Source organism: Drosophila nasuta, chromosome 2L (assembly GCF_023558535.2).
Source record: "Drosophila nasuta strain 15112-1781.00 chromosome 2L, ASM2355853v1, whole genome shotgun sequence".
Lineage (NCBI taxonomy): Eukaryota > Metazoa > Arthropoda > Insecta > Diptera > Drosophilidae > Drosophila > Drosophila nasuta.
In genome coordinates, this window is record NC_083455.1 from 9,494,138 (window position 1) to 9,509,787 (window position 15,650).

Consider the following 15,650-nt stretch of genomic DNA (forward strand, 5'->3'; position numbering starts at 1 on the left):
TTGTTTTCCGTGGGTTTTAAAAGAGAATAATTCCGCGGCTTTTATATCGATGAGTCAATCGATAACAAGAGAACAGCAATGATTTTAGATTTGCTTAGTCTCCAAAATAAATTTCCCTTTGATTTTATTTTTCTCAACCGCTATTTGTAAACTAATTTACCCCAGCGTAATTCCAACAATGAATATCTAATGCAGTCTCATAAGCCAATCTCAGATCTGTGGAACTCATCTTGGGTTTATTGGAAGAACGAAAATTTTGGGAAATTTCGAGCCACTCTTCCTTCGCCCTGGAAACATATCGATATATAACAGTTTTTGGCTACCGATACGCGATATCGTTTGTTATTTTTCCGTTGGGCTCTTGATGTGAGCATTCGCAATTGCAATCCGTAACTAGTTTTATATCATGACCGAGGCAATGCCAACATATAACAGCGTAAGTCTCCTGCACAAGAGTGAATTTCAATGAATTTCTACCTTGCTGATCCTAGGATTCGGTGGCGCCAAGGTTTAAGTACCAGCGCATTCGCAATGATAATCTGCGACAAATACTCAAAACCGATGTGATCACCTGCAGTGCTGTACATTCCAAGGTGAATTGCGAATACTACCCAATTGGAATATAATAAAAAACATTCATAACTTTTCCTTTCGGCAGTTTCTGATAGTTGGCACAAACCGAGGATATGTCTATATGTTGAATCACGAAGGTAAATCAGTGGAGTCTAATTTGAGCAGTGGCAAAAGTCACACTCATTCTATGGCGGTAAACCACATCGATGTGGATCCTTGCGGTGAATATGTGGCCACATGCTCCGATGACGGTCGCGTGAGTCATGAACTCCATAATTCAACAAGGTGTTGCGAAATTACTATTTTTTATTTAAATTAATCCTATTCTGCAGGTCAACATTACGAAATTATTCAACTGGAAGAACAATCGAAGTTTCATTTCGGGCAAGTTTATCAAAGCGATTGCTTTGGCTCCCGAAGACAAATCCAGCAGGCGTTCTTTTGTTGTGGGTATGTAGCTAACTCATCTTTTTTAGCTTTCAAATTATCCATTTCCTACTTTAGGGAACGATAAGCTCACTCTCTATGAACCCAACTTGCTACATCGTCTAAAGCCTAGGGAATTGTGCGCTGTGGAAGGTAGCGTGTTGTCCATTAGCTGGCAGGGCTATTTTGTCGCTTGGGCGAGTCATTTGGGAGTAGGTGTCTATGATCTGAGAGAGAAATGTTCGCTGGGACTGATGAAATGGGAGGTGCCAACGCAAGCACGTCAAGAAAACTTTCGCTGCCACCTACGTTGGTCGAATCCAACGACGTTGTTGATCGGCTGGGTGGACACCATACGCATTTGTGTGATACGGAAAGGCGATGCAATGGAAACATCCTCTAACAACTTGCCCGGCTATGTTTTAGATCCAGGTGGACCTGTGTATGGCTACAGTTTCTTTGTAAATAATTTAATAATATCTTTTTCAGTTTCCACATTTCAAACATCTTTCCACATTTGTGGTCTGGCGCCGCTGGCGGCCAATCAGTTTGTTGTGCTAGGATATCGTAAGGAACGCAGCGTGAACAATAAAGCATTGCGTCCTGTGCTCTGTGTTATTGAGTACAAGATGAATGCATTCGAGGAAGTTTGTACAGAAAACATAAATCTGCAGGGCTTTGAGGAGTACACAGTCAATGATTATAACCTGGGCTCTATTACTGAGGAGAATCGTCTCTTCATCATTACGCCCAAGGACATTGTCGTGGCCAGCCTGGCTAGCACAGATGATCGTCTAGAGTGGCTGATTGGGCACAAGTAAGTAAAATATTTTACTTGTTTATTGTGTTTTGATGATTCAATATTTAACTGTTTAGAAATTTTTTCGCAAACGAGGCTTTTTTTTATTTTTATCTTAATCTTAATCAATACTTCAAACTTAAAGTGAAGAACAATGCTTAAATACTTTTATCTAATTTTAACGATCCGAAATCTCTTTATTAAAACCTGTTTTGTTCTTATGTGTACAACGGTAAGAGTTTTAATAATTTAATTGCGTAATTAGGCTCATTTTTTTCAAAATTCCTACGCTTATAATTATAAATTTTTTATATTTGCAGCAAATTTGAAGAAGCTATGGAAATGTCAACACAAGGTTGTAGTCTTTCACTGCTGTCCGTGGCCATGTAAGAATTTATTTTTAATTACAAACACTTACTTATTAAAATCAAACAACCAATGCAGAATGTATATAAACCACTTGTTGGATATCAAAAAATATGAAGACGCAGCAAAGTTGTGTCTTCGTGAGCTGGGTAACAACAAAGCCCTTTGGGAAGAACACGTCTTGAAGTTTGCCAAGTGTCAGCAACTGCGCTGTCTGAGTGCTTATTTACCCACATTGGAGGATTGTACCATGGATCCACATTTCTATGAAATGGTACTGTTCGAGTTTCTCAAGTTCGATGTTAATGGATTTCTTAAACTAATTAAAGAGTGGCCACCGCAGCTGTACGATGGCTGGGCCATTATTAATCTCATACATGAAACTTTTAGGAAACAAAGTACCAATGAGTTGCTGGAGTCCATAGCCCTATTATATATCTATCAAGGCGATTCTAACAGCGCATTGCGCTATATGTAATGTCCATATAGTATAAGATTCAAGGATATTTTCTTGCACCTATTAAATATGTTCTTTGCTTTCTTTTCGCATCTGTAAAAATTCACTATTAATAAAACTTTACAAAATAAATGCAGCATTAAACTCATTTTGCTGTGAATTGATTTCCAAGGTAATCAAAATTAACACTGGCGCGGCTTTTGTTTCGATTAATCGATAACGAGCGTGTAGCAATGCTATTCGATTTCCGTTGTCACTTGGACAAATCAGCTGTTAACTGCGGTTTTCGGTCACACTTTGTTTGCAAAGATGTTTTGATAAGAACGCGAATGCAAATGAAAAATTTTATACAATGGCCGATATATTGCCAGCTAATAACAGCGTAAGTTTTATGCATGTGGATAAAATGACCAATAATATGTGACATGGCAATGTGGTGATTCTAGGATTCAGGCAGCGATGAGGAAGAGGTAGAGCCAAAGTTCAAATACCAGCGCATTGGCAATGATCTGCGAAATATACTCAACACCGATGTGGTCACCTGTAGTGCTGTGCATTCCAAGGTTTGTTTTCTCTTGGACGCAATTGGAATATAAATAAAATATTAATTATTTTACAGTTTCTGATATTTGGCACATTCCGAGGGCGCGTCTATCTGGTGGATCATCAGGGCAACTCAGTGGAGTCCAATTTAAGCACTGGCGATCGTCACACTCATTCTGTTGCTGTGAACCACATCGATGTGGATCCTCGTGGTGAATATGTTGCCACATGCTCCGATGACGGTCGCGTGAGTCTTGAATTTCATTATAAATTAAGGGATGCAACAACCGATTAAAATCAATTGCACTCCGCAGGTTAATATTACGGGTTTGTTTAGTTGCGAGAACAATCATAGTCTCAGTTATGGCAAGTTTATCAAAGCGGTTGCCTTAGATCCAGAAGCCAAATCAGGCGTGCGTCGCTTCATAGTGGGTATGTTGCTTAGTTCTTTTATTTGGCTTTTGGTTTATACAATTTTCAAATTATTTTAGGTGACGACAAGCTGACTCTCTATGAAAGGAACTTGCTGCAACGTCTGAAGCCTAGTGAATTGTGCGCTGTGGAAGGTAGCGTGTTGTCCATTAGTTGGCAGGGCAATTTTGTCGCCTGGGCGAGTCATTTGGGAGTACGTGTCTATGATCTGAGAGAGAAATGTTCGCTGGGACTCATGAAATGGGAGGTCCCATCGCAAGCACGTCTAGAAACCTTTCGCTGCCACCTACGCTGGTCGCATTCAACGACGTTGCTTATCGGTTGGGTAGACACCATACGCATTTGTGTGATACGGAAACGCAATGCCATCGAAGCATCCTCTAGTAACTTGCCAGGCTATGTTGTAGATCCAGGTCAGAATGCTTATGGCTACACTTTATTTGTTCCTCTTTTAATAATGTCTATTTTCCTTTCCTTTTGCAGTCTCTACATTTCAAACATCTTTCTACATTTGTGGTCTGGCGCCGCTGGCGGCCAATCAGCTTGTTGTGCTAGGATATCGTAAGGAGCGAAGTGCGAACTATAAAGCATTGCGTCCTGTGCTCTGTGTCATTGAATATAAGATGAACACTTGCGAGGAAGTGTGCACAGACAGCTTGACACTGCGTGGCTTCGAGGAGTACACAGTCAATGACTATAGTTTAGGTAGTATCATTGAAGAGAATCGTTACTTCATAATTGCCCCTAAGGATATTGTCGTTGCCAGCCTGATTGAGACAGACGATCGCGTGGAATGGCTCATTAAACACAAGTAAGTGGATTCCCTATGAAGGCTCTTCATTGAATGATCCTATTTTTAAGTAGTTTTCATTTGATTCAGTCAAATCGGGAATGAATTTCACCCATATGAGTCAACTAAATAATTTTTATTGAGTTTTTTCTCTGCCCTTACTTAACCAAAGAGGAATGCTTACTTTCCCATACATTATATCTACCAAGAAAGTTGATTTAATTGATTTTTAGAGACTTATCTTACTTTTTCCACAAGTTATGCTTAACTGCCATTCAAATTTGACATGAGACAATTTATTCTCATTTGATGGTTAATTTAATATCCCATTGGACCTTGGACATAAACGTAATTCTCAAATTAGACTATTTTCTACTATTACCTTAAGGAATTAGGTCCCTTCAATCACCATTAGTTAATACAAGTTTATATTAAATATGTTAAATTTAATAATTCAATTGCTTAGAACTAGCTTGAGTTGCTGCCATAGGAACAATTCAAGCAAACTAAAGCATTTAGATTTCGATACGCTACTTATAATGAATATCTTTGGTTATGAAAACTGACTAAATACAGTTCATATGAATGTGAGCAACTAAGCAACGATGCTGTCGCAGCATTTATCAGCCGGCTTCGTCCAATCGTAGTAGTAGGAGACAAAGGCGCGTTGTCCCGGATGCTCATGTGTACACATCTTACCATTGTAGAGATCTTGCATTAAGTGCTGACTACGCTTGTGCAGCACCAGATGATAGTCTCGACACTTGGCCGGCATGTAGGCAGTATCGAAACGTGGGTCGTGCCAGCGATAAACGTGACGTAGTGGCGCCAACCAGGTGCCTAGTGAAGCATCTTCCGAGACGTATTTCGACAGCAGTTGAGAGTTATTCGCCACATGCGCGCATAGTTTCTGAGATATAACATAGCCGCCACCTAGAGCATAATTAATGTAGTTCTTGCTCAAATAATAATTGGGTTCACTCCAGTGTCCCTTAGTTTTGATGTTAGCCCGCCCGTTGAAGTAGCCCCAATAGAGCTCAGGCAACGGGTCATTCACATAATCTCCTCGACGACGCAACAACTTGCGATCGTACGAAACGAGTACGTTGAGCAGATTATCCAGCTTCACGTAGGAGTCGTCGTCCACTTTCAACAGGTATGAGAACTCGTAGTGTTGCGTTATTGTTATTAGAGACTGCAGCAATTTCTCAGTGAGATTCTTATAATCGTCATGCAACTGCGGCAACAGCAACAAATCATTGTGCTGCTTTTGTTCATGCTCTAGCTCAGAGCGTAGTGTGGGACTCAATTGTTGCGTTCCAATTGCAAAGATGTGCTTGAACTTTATATTGCGGTGCACTCTCGGCTCCTCCATTAGTGGCAACTGTTGTTGCCATTGCACGTATTGCTGCAGACGATTCGCCTGCCACGCCACTGTTTCCATATGCAAGTGGCCATCACTGTAGCTTGGTAGATAGATTTGATCTTCGGGGAAGTAGGTTTGCTTCAAAGGCTTAGCGAGACGCAACCATGTCTCACGCATGGCATCACGCTGCTCCGTGTTGCTGGGTGCACTGAACACGAGTATTACTAGAAATAAATCGGGATGCGGTTCCAGTTTGGCGACACCACTTCGCTCAACCGGACACTTATCCGCTATGCTGAGTATTCTTGTGATGAAACTGCCGAAGAAGAACGCTGTTATCGCTGTAAAGAGCGTAACTAGATTATTCATTCGACGCATTTTAAATTATTGTGCTTAGTTGTAACTGAGTGCCGGAAAATAAAGATACAAGTTGCAAATTCAATAAACAGCTGTAGTGCAGTACTTTTGCCCTGCTATCGATAAATCGATAGTTTAAATCGGCTACAGCCTCGAGGGGCCGCCTGCTATCGATAACAAAGTAACAGATAGTTGAAAATGTAATATTTTAATAAATAATAGATTTAATTTAAATGTAACCTGAAATATTATATTGTATTACCATTTTTTAATAAGAATTGTAGTTCCAATTTAAAGAAATAAATTATTATTTTTTTCTCAGTAAATTCGAGGAAGCTATGGAGATTTCTACACATGGCGGCAGTCTACCACTGCTTTCCGTGGCTAGGTAAGAATTATTAATGAATGAATTAATTTAATAATTCCTTATTAAAACCAAACAACCATAACAGATTGTATATAAACCATTTGTTGACGCTCAAAAAATACGAAGACGCTGCTAAATTGTGTCTCCGTGTGCTGGGTAATAACAAAGCCCTGTGGCAGGAAGAGGTATTCAAGTTTGTCAAGTGCCAGCAACTACGCTGCGTTAGTGCTTACTTACCCACATCGGAGGATTGCAAGCTGGATCCACAAGTCTATGAAATGGTACTCTATGAGTTTCTCATGCTGGACGTAAATGGCTTTCTCAATTTAATCAAGGAGTGGCCACCAAAACTCTACAATGGCTTGGCCGTAATTAATGCCATACACGATAACTTCAGAAAACAGAATGCCAACGAGTTACTTGAGGCGTTGGCACTGTTGTATTCCTACCAAGGCAATTATGAAAGCGCATTGCGCATGTATTTAAAGTAAGTCTTTATTTTTACAATTTAAATATATCTTCCAAGGAGTACTAAACTCTTTACAGATTGCAGAACAAAGATGTATTTGAGCTAATACGACGATTTGAGCTCTACGACGTCATTTCTCAACTTATCATTCCACTCATTCAGTTAGATCGCGAACGTGCCTTTAAGATATTACTCGATAAAAGTAAAATTAAGCCCGACGTTGTTGTACATCAGTTGGAGCAAAACCAAGAATACCTTTACTGGGTAAATGATAAATATTAATCCATTTAGACCTATTCCCAACTAACTATTTTCATTATTCACGCAGTATTTGGATGGTCTAGAAAAGACTGAGAGTCATGGCGCGTTCCATCAAAAACTTGTTGGACTCTATGCGAAATATGATCGTTCAAAGCTTTTGCCCTTTTTGCGTCGCTCAACTGATTACGCTATACAAGAAGCGCTAGCAATTTGCAAAAGCAAAGGTTTCCATCCAGAAATGGTCTATTTGCTGGGTCGCATGGGAAGTGTTGTCGAGGCTTTAAATATTATTATACATAGCGTAAGTCTTGATTGATACCTGATAGATCTGTCTATTGAAATGATTGTACTTTTAGATAAAAGACATTGAAATGGCCATTGAGTTCTGCAAGGAGCACAATGATGATGATCTTTGGAACAAACTCATCGACGAGTCTACCAAGCAGCCTGAAATAGTAACCAAGGTTCTGGATGGAATAGTGGGTATGTAGAATTATTTACCAATACTGTATAGCGAGCTAATTAATTTCATTCGTAGACTACGTGAATCCGGAGTTGGTGGTCAGCAAGATCAAATTAGGACAGAATATACCTAATTTGCAGCAATCGCTCACAAAAATGCTGTGGCATTATAATCTACAGGAGGATGTTATGGATCTGGCTCACAAGATCCAATTGACAGACTATTTCGACACTCATGCTGAAGTGGTTACGATGCAGCAACGTGGTCGGAATGTCTCCTATGATCAAGTGTGTGCATCCTGTTCCCGTACCCTTATTGTTAGTGACACTACTCCGAACAATGGACTGACCATATTCAACTGTGGCCACATTTATCATGAAACTTGTATGACAGATTCTCGTTGTGGTGTCTGTTTAGATTGGGATGCTATTCTTGAAAATTGTTAGACGCCAATTTGTAAAAGTCTGAATGTGGTTTTGTACCAGAAGTATCAGGGTATTATAAGATAAAAAAAAAGCGTGAAGGATAAGGAAAATTGTTCAGAAAGAATCTTGCTAATACCATACATCGTTGGTACAAACAGGCAATAATCAGTTGATTGCCTGGGAAAATGGATACTCAACCGTAAAAGCATTACTTTTGAATATATGAAATCCTGTATGCAAACTTCAGCGTTCTAACATATTTTTTTTACAATTTTCATGCAATATGTACAATTAATTTATTAGCCTTAACTTTTGCTTGTATGAGTATTTATTTTTTATATTTAATTAAAGCGCTATAACTATTGTCGACTATAGTGGTCTCGTTTCGAATTAGCGCGCCAAATTTATTGGTATCGATAGCAAATGCCTACTTTACATCGATAACTAGTGGAAAGCAAAAGTACATATATCAGTCATCGGTATCGGTCAGCGTAACTATCCTGCACAAGAGGAAAGTTGTCAATGAAATATAGAATGAATTTCTACCTTGCTGACCCTAGGATTCGGTGGTGCCAAGGTTTAAATACCAGCGCATCGACAATGATGATCAGCGACAAATACTCAACACCGAAGTGATCACCTGTGCGCAATGCTGTACATTCCAAGGTGAATTGCCCTATACTACCCAAATGGGAATATAAGAATAACATTCATAACTTTTCCTTTCGGCAATTTCTGATAGTTGGCACAAACCCAGGACATGTCTATCTGTTGACTCTCGAGGGTAAATCAGTGGAGTCCAATTTGAGCAGTAGCAAAAGTCGCACTCATTCTATGGCGGTAAACCACATCGATGTGGATCCTCGCGATGAATATGTGGTCACATGCTCCGATGACGGTCGCGTGAGTCATGAATTCCATAATTCAACAAGGTTTTGCGCAACAACGATTTTTTATTTAAATTAATCCAATTCTGCAGGTCAACATTACAAAATTATTCAACTGGAAGAACAATCGAAGTTTCATTTCGAGCAAGTTTATCAAAGCGGTCGGGTGGTAAATATTTATACAATGGCCGATATATTGCCACCTAATAACACCGTAAGTTTTATGCAAGTGGATAAAATGACCAATAATATGTGACATGGCAATGTGGTGATTCTAGGATTCAGGCAGCGATGAGGAAGAAGTAGAGCGAAAGTTCGATTACCATCGCATTGGCAAGGATCTGCGAAATATACTCAACACCGATGAGGTCACCTGTAGTGCTGTGCATTCCAAGGTTTGTTTTCAATTGGACGCAATTGGAATATAAATAAAATATTCATAATTTTACAGTTTCTGATATTTGGCACATTCCGAGGGCGCGTCTATCTGGTGGATCATCAGGGCAACTCAGTGGAGTCCAATTTAAGCACTGGCGATCGTCACACCCGTTCTGTGGCTGTGAACCACATCGATGTGGATGCTCGTGGTGAATATGTTGTCACATGCTCCGATGACGGTCGCGTGAGTCATGAATTTAATCATAAATTAAGGAGTGGAACAACTCTTTAAAATCAATTGCATTTCGCAGGTCAATATTACGAGTTTGTTTAGTTGCGAAATCAATGATACTCTCAGTTATGACAAGTTTATCAAAGCTATCGCCTTGGATCCAGAAGACAAATCAGGCGTGCGTCGCTTTATAGTGGGTATGTTGCTTAGTTCTTTCATTTTGCTTTTGGTTTATACAATTTTCAAAATATTTTAGGTGACGACAAGCTGACTCTCTATGAACCCAGCTTGCTGCATCGTCTGAGGCCTAGGGAATTGTGCGCTGTGGAAGGCAGCGTATTGTCCATTAGCTGGCAGGGCAATTTTGTCGCTTGGGCGAGTCATTTGGGAGTAGGTGTCTATGATCTGAGAGAGAAATGTTCGCTGGGACTGATGAAATGGGAGGGGCAAGCACATCTAGAAAACTTTCGCTGCCACTTACGTTGGTCGAATCCAACGACGTTGCTCATCGGTTGGGTAGACACCATAAGCATTCGTGAGATACGGAAACGCAATGCCATCGAAGCATCCTCTAGTAACTTGCCAGGCTATGTTGTAAATACTGGTCAGAATGCTTATGGCTACACTTTATTTGTTCCTCTTTTAATAATGTCTATTTTCCTTTCCTTTTGCAGTCTCTACATTTCAAACATCTTTCTACATTTGTGGTCTGGCGCCGCTGGCGGCCAATCAGCTTGTTGTGCTAGGATATCGTAAGGAGCGAAGTGCGAACTATAAAGCATTGCGTCCTGTGCTCTGTGTCATTGAATATAAGATGAACACTTGCGAGGAAGTGTGCACAGACAGCTTGACACTGCGTGGCTTCGAGGAGTACACAGTCAATGACTATAGTTTAGGTAGTATCATTGAAGAGAATCGTTACTTCATAATTGCCCCTAAGGATATTGTCGTTGCCAGCCTGATTGAGACAGACGATCGCGTGGAATGGCTCATTAAACACAAGTAAGTGGATTCCCTATGAAGGCTCTTCATTGAATGATCCTATTTTTTAAGTAGTTTTCATTTGATTCAGTCAAATCGGGAATGAATTTCACCCATATGAGTCAACTAAATAATTTTTATTGAGTTTTTTCTCTGCCCTTACTTAACCAAAGAGGAATGCTTACTTTCCCATACATTATATCTACCAAGAAAGTTGATTTAATTGATTTTTAGAGACTTATCTTACTTTTCCACAAGTTATGCTTAACTGCCATTCAAATTTGACATGAGACAATTTATTCTCATTTGATGGTTAATTTAATATCCCATTGGACCTTGGACATAAACGTAATTCTCAAATTAGACTATTTTCTACTATTACCTTAAGGAATTAGGTCCCTTCAATCACCATTAGTTAATACAAGTTTATATTAAATATGTTAAATTTAATAATTCAATTGCTTAGAACTAGCTTGAGTTGCTGCCATAGGAACAATTCAAGCAAACTAAAGCATTTAGATTTCGATACGCTACTTATAATGAATATCTTTGGTTATGAAAACTGACTAAATACAGTTCATATGAATGTGAGCAACTAAGCAACGATGCTGTCGCAGCATTTATCAGCCGGCTTCGTTCAATCGTAGTAGTAGGAGACAAGGGCGCGTTGTCCCGGATGCTCATGTGTACACATCTTACCATTGTAGAGATCTTCCATTAAGTGCTGACTACACTTGGTAGGTAGATTTGATCTTCGGTGAAGTAGGTTTGCTTCAACGGCTTAGCGAGAACACGAGTATCACTAGAAATAAATCGGGATGCGGTTCCAGTTTGGCGACACCACTTAGCTCAACCGGACACTTATCCGCTATGCTGAGTATTCTTGTGATGAAACTGCCGAAGAAGAACTCTGTCATCGCTGTAAAGAGCGTAACTAGATTATTCATTCGATGCCTTTTTAAATTATTGTGCTTAGTTGTAACTGAGTGCCGGAAAATAAAGATACAAGTGGCTTGCAAATTCAATAAACAGCTGTAGTGCAGTACTTTTGCCCTGCTATCGATAAATTGATAGTTTAAATCGGCTACAGCCTCGAGGGGCCGCCTGCTATCGATAACAAAGTAACAGATAGTTGAAAATGTAATATTTTAATAAATAATAGATTTAATTTAAATTTAACCTGAAAAATTATATTGTATTACAATTTTTTAATAAGAATTGTAGTTCCAATTTAAAGAAATAAATTATTATTTTTTTCTCAGTAAATTCGAGGAAGCTATGGAGATTTCTACACATGGCGGCAGTCTACCACTGCTTTCCGTGGCTAGGTAAGAATTATTAATGAATGAATTAATTTAATAATTCCTTATTAAAACCAAACAACCATAACAGATTGTATATAAACCATTTGTTGACGCTCAAAAAATACGAAGACGCTGCTAAATTGTGTCTCTGTGTGCTGGGTAATAACAAAGCCCTGTGGCAGGAAGAGGTATACAAGTTTGTCGAGTGCCAGCAACTACGCTGCGTTAGTGCTTACTTACCCACATCGGAGGATTGCAAGCTGGATCCACAAATCTATGAAATGGTTCTCTATGAGTTTCTCAAGCTGGACGTAAATGGATTTCTCAATTTAATCAAGGAGTGGCCACCAAAACTGTATAATGGCATGGCCGTAATTAATGCCATACGCAATAACTTCAGAAAACAGAATGCCAATGAGTTATTTGAGGCGTTGGCACTGTTGTATTCCTACCAAGGCAATTATGAAAGCGCATTGCGCATGTATTTAAAGTAAGTCTTTACTTTTACAATTTATATATATATTTTCCAAGGAGTACTAAATTATTTTTACAGATTGCAGAATAAAGTTGTATTTGAGCTAATACGACGATTTGAGCTCTACGACGTCATTTCTCAACTTATCATTCCACTCATTCAGTTAGATCGCGAACGTGCCTTTAAGATATTACTCGATAAAAGTAAAATTAAGCCCGACGTTGTTGTACATCAGTTGGAGCAAAACCAAGAATACCTTTACTGGGTAAATGATAAATATTAATCCATTTAGACCTATTCCCAACTAACTATTTTCATTATTCACGCAGTATTTGGATGGTCTAGAAAAGACTGAGAGTCATGGTGCGTTCCATGAAAAACTTGTTGGACTCTATGCGAAATATGATCGTTCAAAGCTGTTGCCCTTTTTGCGTCATCCCTTATCTAATTACACTATACAAGAAGCGCTAGCAATTTGCAAAAGCAAAGGTTTCCATCCAGAAATGGTCTATTTGCTGGGTCGCATGGGAAATGATGTCGAAGCTTTAAATATTATTATACATAGCGTAAATCTTGATTGATACCTGATAGATCTGTCTATTGAAATGATTGTACTTTTAGATAAAAGACATTGAAATGGCCATTGAGTTATGCAAGGAGCGCAACGACGATGATCTTTGGAACAAACTCATCGATGAGTCTAGTAACCAAGGTGAAATGGTAACCAAGGTTCTGGATGGAATAGTGGGTATGTAGAATTATTGACCAATACTGTATAGCGAGCTAATTAATTTCATTCGTAGACTACGTGAATCCGGAGTTGGTGGTCAGCAAGATCAAATTGGGACAGAATATACCTAATCTGCAGCAATCGCTCACAAAAATGCTGTGGCATTATAGACTAAAGAAGGATTTTATGGATCTGGCTCACGAGATGCAATTGACAGACTATTTCGACACTCATGTGGTTACGATGCAGAAACGTGGTCGGAATGTCTCCGATGATCAAGTGTGTCCATCCTGTTCCTGCACCCTTATTGTTAGTGACTCTACTCCGAACAATGGACTGACCATATTCAATTGTGGCCACATTTATCATGAAACTTGTCTCACAGATTCTCGTTGTGGTGTATTGGGATGCTATTCTTGAAAATTGTTAGACGCCAATTTGTAAGTCTAAATGTGGTTTTGTACCAGAAGTATCAGGGTATTATAAGATAAAAAAAAGCGTGAAGGATAAGCAAAAATTGTTCAGAAAGAATCTTGCTAATACCATAAATCGTTGGTACAAATAGGCAATAGTCTCTTCAATGCCTGGGATACTCGACCTATACTAATTAACATAAAAGCATTACTTTTGAATATATGAAAACCTAGTATGCAAACTTCAGCGTTGACATATTTTTTAAAATTGTCATGCAATTCATTTATTAGCCTTAACCTTTGCTTGTATGAGTATTTATTTTTTATAATTAGTTAAAGCGCTGTAATTATTGTGTCGACTATAATTCAGTGGTCTCGTTTCGAATTAGCGCGCCAAATTTAGTGGTATCGGTACCAAATGCCTACTTTACATCGATAGCTGGTGGAAAGCCAAGTAAATGTATTGGTCATCGATTCTTATCGCAACTTGATAAATAAAAACACATGCAAGTTGTTTAATAGAAACTTACAATAACATATGCATGACATATTGGCAATTGTTTCTTATTACAATTGTTTCTGTGTTTATTTTCTTTCATTCACCCCAATACAATCTTGCAAACGGTAGTCAAATGCACTTAGGCCTCTGTCTCAGACTGAAGCTTAGCCACATAGGCGGCCTTGTGGGCAGCAACCTTGGTCTTGCGCTCCTCATTCGTGAGTTTCTTGGCGTTCCACCTCTTCTTGGTAGGAGCTGCCTTCTTTGCAGCAGCCTTCTTCGGGGTTGGATCGTTGCGGATGGCCTGGTGGGCTTTCTTGTAGATATCCTCAACCTGCAAAGTGAAATGAAATAGATTAATAAAAACAATACTATTTGAGGAATATGAATTTAGTGATGTGCAACCATAAACAGGAAAATCAGCTCATTGGGAAGAGGTGAAATACGAACACAGGTTTGCATTTACTGTGGTCCACTTTTGGCACAGCCAGCGTTGTGGGTTACAAAACGCAGCGGTAATTTTTTAAGTGGACGTCAAAATCAGTTAATTAATGAGGATACTCACATCGTCGGCACGGATGCCCAACTTGATGTAACGGCTGAACTGGCGCTTGAATGCCTCCTCATCCTCTTCCTCCAAGCTGCGCATATAATCAGCCACGTGCTGGCCGAAGATGTGAGCGCGGTGCACATCAGCATTGAAGCTCTTGGCCTCAGCAGAGTAGCCAGGGAAACGCTTAACGGAGTGGGGGATGTTCAGACCACCATCGACAGCGCCCTTCATGGCACCGAACACACGAGCACCGGTGGTTGTGCGAGCCAAACCGACATCCAAGAAACAACGGAATGCACCTGGTCCGTCATCGACGGGCTCCACGTTGAATTCTTCGCCGGTGACCTCAGTGCAGCCAGTGTAGATAGAGTCCAAACCCAACTTGTTCAACAGACGGCGAGCAACCAACAGGCCAGTGGCGTAGGCAGCAGCATAGTTGGTCAAACCGACCTGCAATATTGGTTTGTGTTTATTACCAGCCTAAAGGGCCTTATTGAAAAGTGATTTACCTGGATGCCATAGTTGGGCAGCTCGTGCGAGTAAGCAGAGCAGACGACGCGGTCACCCTCGATACGAGCGTAAGCGATTTGGGCAGTGATGTCCTTGTTCGACAGACGCACAATCAAGCGGTACTTGGGGGTGTTGTACTTGTTCTTGTCCTGGAAAGTCAGACGCTTTCTGGCATAGTAGTCGGTCTTGCCCTCACGACGCCTGCGGAACTTAACTTGGTACCGCTTGAAGTACTGCTTGTTCTTGACTACCTTGACGAAACCCTGTAAAACAGACACAAAACATACACACAACACAAGTTGGAATTAGTTCATCTGTATGGCACTAACTTTAATCTCTCAATTATTTATGCATCAGTGGTCGCTCTTGCGCAGTCTTATTGCATTTCACTAAAGCGTACTTTAATTGAGCCGTTTGTTGTGTTATCTTATTGAAAATGCTCACCATTTTTCACTTTTTAATGAAAATTAAACACCGACGCAAAATACGCGATGTCTTCACACGTAGGTGAAAAAGAAAAAGGAAGAAGCTGACAGGCCGCTTAGAAGCAGGGTCGTATTTTTTCGCTTTGACAGTTTGCGCACAGCCAACTTA

At 39.8% G+C, this 15,650-nt stretch overlaps 5 protein-coding genes across 6 annotated transcripts; 3 read left to right on the forward strand and 2 right to left on the reverse strand.

The window, feature by feature from the left end:
* Positions 1–204: 204 nt before the first annotated feature.
* LOC132787987 (vacuolar protein sorting-associated protein 41 homolog) lies at positions 205–2,753 on the forward strand. Of its 2 annotated transcripts, XM_060795272.1 has the most exons (8): positions 205–436; positions 492–593; positions 659–829; positions 906–1,023; positions 1,078–1,431; positions 1,489–1,816; positions 2,119–2,184; positions 2,243–2,753. In XM_060795272.1, the coding sequence occupies exons 1-8, from the start codon at positions 407–409 to the stop codon at positions 2,640–2,642; spliced, it is 1,569 nt and encodes a 522-aa protein (XP_060651255.1). In that variant the 5' UTR covers positions 205–406; the 3' UTR covers positions 2,643–2,753. The 2 variants fall into 2 exon arrangements, with proteins under 2 accessions (XP_060651255.1, XP_060651246.1); XM_060795263.1 differs by having other exon boundaries at positions 1,078–1,816.
* A 142-nt stretch (positions 2,754–2,895) lies between these two features.
* Positions 2,896–8,468, forward strand: LOC132787903 (vacuolar protein sorting-associated protein 41 homolog). Its single transcript, XM_060795232.1, has 12 exons — positions 2,896–3,003; positions 3,068–3,184; positions 3,241–3,411; positions 3,479–3,596; positions 3,656–4,009; positions 4,080–4,407; positions 6,432–6,497; positions 6,562–6,963; positions 7,023–7,209; positions 7,274–7,507; positions 7,563–7,689; positions 7,745–8,468. The coding sequence occupies exons 1-12, from the start codon at positions 2,974–2,976 to the stop codon at positions 8,113–8,115; spliced, it is 2,505 nt and encodes an 834-aa protein (XP_060651215.1). The 5' UTR covers positions 2,896–2,973; the 3' UTR covers positions 8,116–8,468.
* Positions 4,488–6,200, reverse strand: LOC132788002 (beta-1,3-galactosyltransferase 6). The gene has a single exon (XM_060795284.1). The coding sequence runs from the start codon at positions 6,128–6,130 to the stop codon at positions 4,982–4,984; it is 1,149 nt and encodes a 382-aa protein (XP_060651267.1). The 5' UTR covers positions 6,131–6,200; the 3' UTR covers positions 4,488–4,981.
* Positions 8,469–8,547: 79 nt separating the features above from the next.
* On the forward strand, positions 8,548–14,817 carry LOC132787919 (vacuolar protein sorting-associated protein 41 homolog). The gene is made up of 14 exons (XM_060795233.1): positions 8,548–8,760; positions 8,837–8,997; positions 9,074–9,195; positions 9,260–9,376; positions 9,433–9,603; positions 9,671–9,788; positions 9,848–10,195; positions 10,266–10,593; positions 11,835–11,900; positions 11,965–12,366; positions 12,430–12,616; positions 12,681–12,917; positions 12,973–13,099; positions 13,155–14,817. The coding sequence occupies exons 3-14, from the start codon at positions 9,166–9,168 to the stop codon at positions 13,499–13,501; spliced, it is 2,478 nt and encodes an 825-aa protein (XP_060651216.1). The 5' UTR covers positions 8,548–8,760; positions 8,837–8,997; positions 9,074–9,165; the 3' UTR covers positions 13,502–14,817.
* LOC132788018 (large ribosomal subunit protein uL18) lies at positions 14,006–15,628 on the reverse strand. The gene is made up of 4 exons (XM_060795306.1): positions 15,501–15,628; positions 15,056–15,319; positions 14,559–14,996; positions 14,006–14,327 (listed from the first exon to the last, which is right to left on the reverse strand). The coding sequence occupies exons 1-4, from the start codon at positions 15,501–15,503 to the stop codon at positions 14,133–14,135; spliced, it is 900 nt and encodes a 299-aa protein (XP_060651289.1). The 5' UTR covers positions 15,504–15,628; the 3' UTR covers positions 14,006–14,132.
* Between the last annotated feature and the right edge of the window lie 22 nt (positions 15,629–15,650).

What these genes read in the sequence shown, in the direction of transcription:
- LOC132787987 (XM_060795263.1), top strand. Translation starts at nt 407, where the DNA reads ATGACCGAGGCAATGCCAACATATAACAGC. An exon ending in CATGCTCCGATGACGGTCGC is followed by an intron (nt 830 to 905) that starts GTGAGTCATGAA and finishes CCTATTCTGCAG; the next exon opens with GTCAACATTACGAAATTATT. An exon ending in GAGTGGCTGATTGGGCACAA is followed by an intron (nt 1,817 to 2,118) that starts GTAAGTAAAATA and finishes TTATATTTGCAG; the next exon opens with CAAATTTGAAGAAGCTATGG.
- LOC132787903 (XM_060795232.1), top strand. Translation starts at nt 2,974, where the DNA reads ATGGCCGATATATTGCCAGCTAATAACAGC. An exon ending in TATTGCCAGCTAATAACAGC is followed by an intron (nt 3,004 to 3,067) that starts GTAAGTTTTATG and finishes TGGTGATTCTAG; the next exon opens with GATTCAGGCAGCGATGAGGA. An exon ending in GAATGGCTCATTAAACACAA is followed by an intron (nt 4,408 to 6,431) that starts GTAAGTGGATTC and finishes TTTTTTTCTCAG; the next exon opens with TAAATTCGAGGAAGCTATGG.
- LOC132788002 (XM_060795284.1), bottom strand. Translation starts at nt 6,130, where the DNA reads ATGCGTCGAATGAATAATCTAGTTACGCTCTTTACAGCGATAACAGCG.
- LOC132787919 (XM_060795233.1), top strand. Translation starts at nt 9,166, where the DNA reads ATGGCCGATATATTGCCACCTAATAACACC. An exon ending in TATTGCCACCTAATAACACC is followed by an intron (nt 9,196 to 9,259) that starts GTAAGTTTTATG and finishes TGGTGATTCTAG; the next exon opens with GATTCAGGCAGCGATGAGGA. An exon ending in GGTTCTGGATGGAATAGTGG is followed by an intron (nt 13,100 to 13,154) that starts GTATGTAGAATT and finishes TTTCATTCGTAG; the next exon opens with ACTACGTGAATCCGGAGTTG.
- LOC132788018 (XM_060795306.1), bottom strand. An exon ending in TGCCCAACTATGGCATCCAG is followed by an intron (nt 14,997 to 15,055) that starts GTAAATCACTTT and finishes CCAATATTGCAG; the next exon opens with GTCGGTTTGACCAACTATGC. An exon ending in TGGGCATCCGTGCCGACGAT is followed by an intron (nt 14,328 to 14,558) that starts GTGAGTATCCTC and finishes TTCACTTTGCAG; the next exon opens with GTTGAGGATATCTACAAGAA.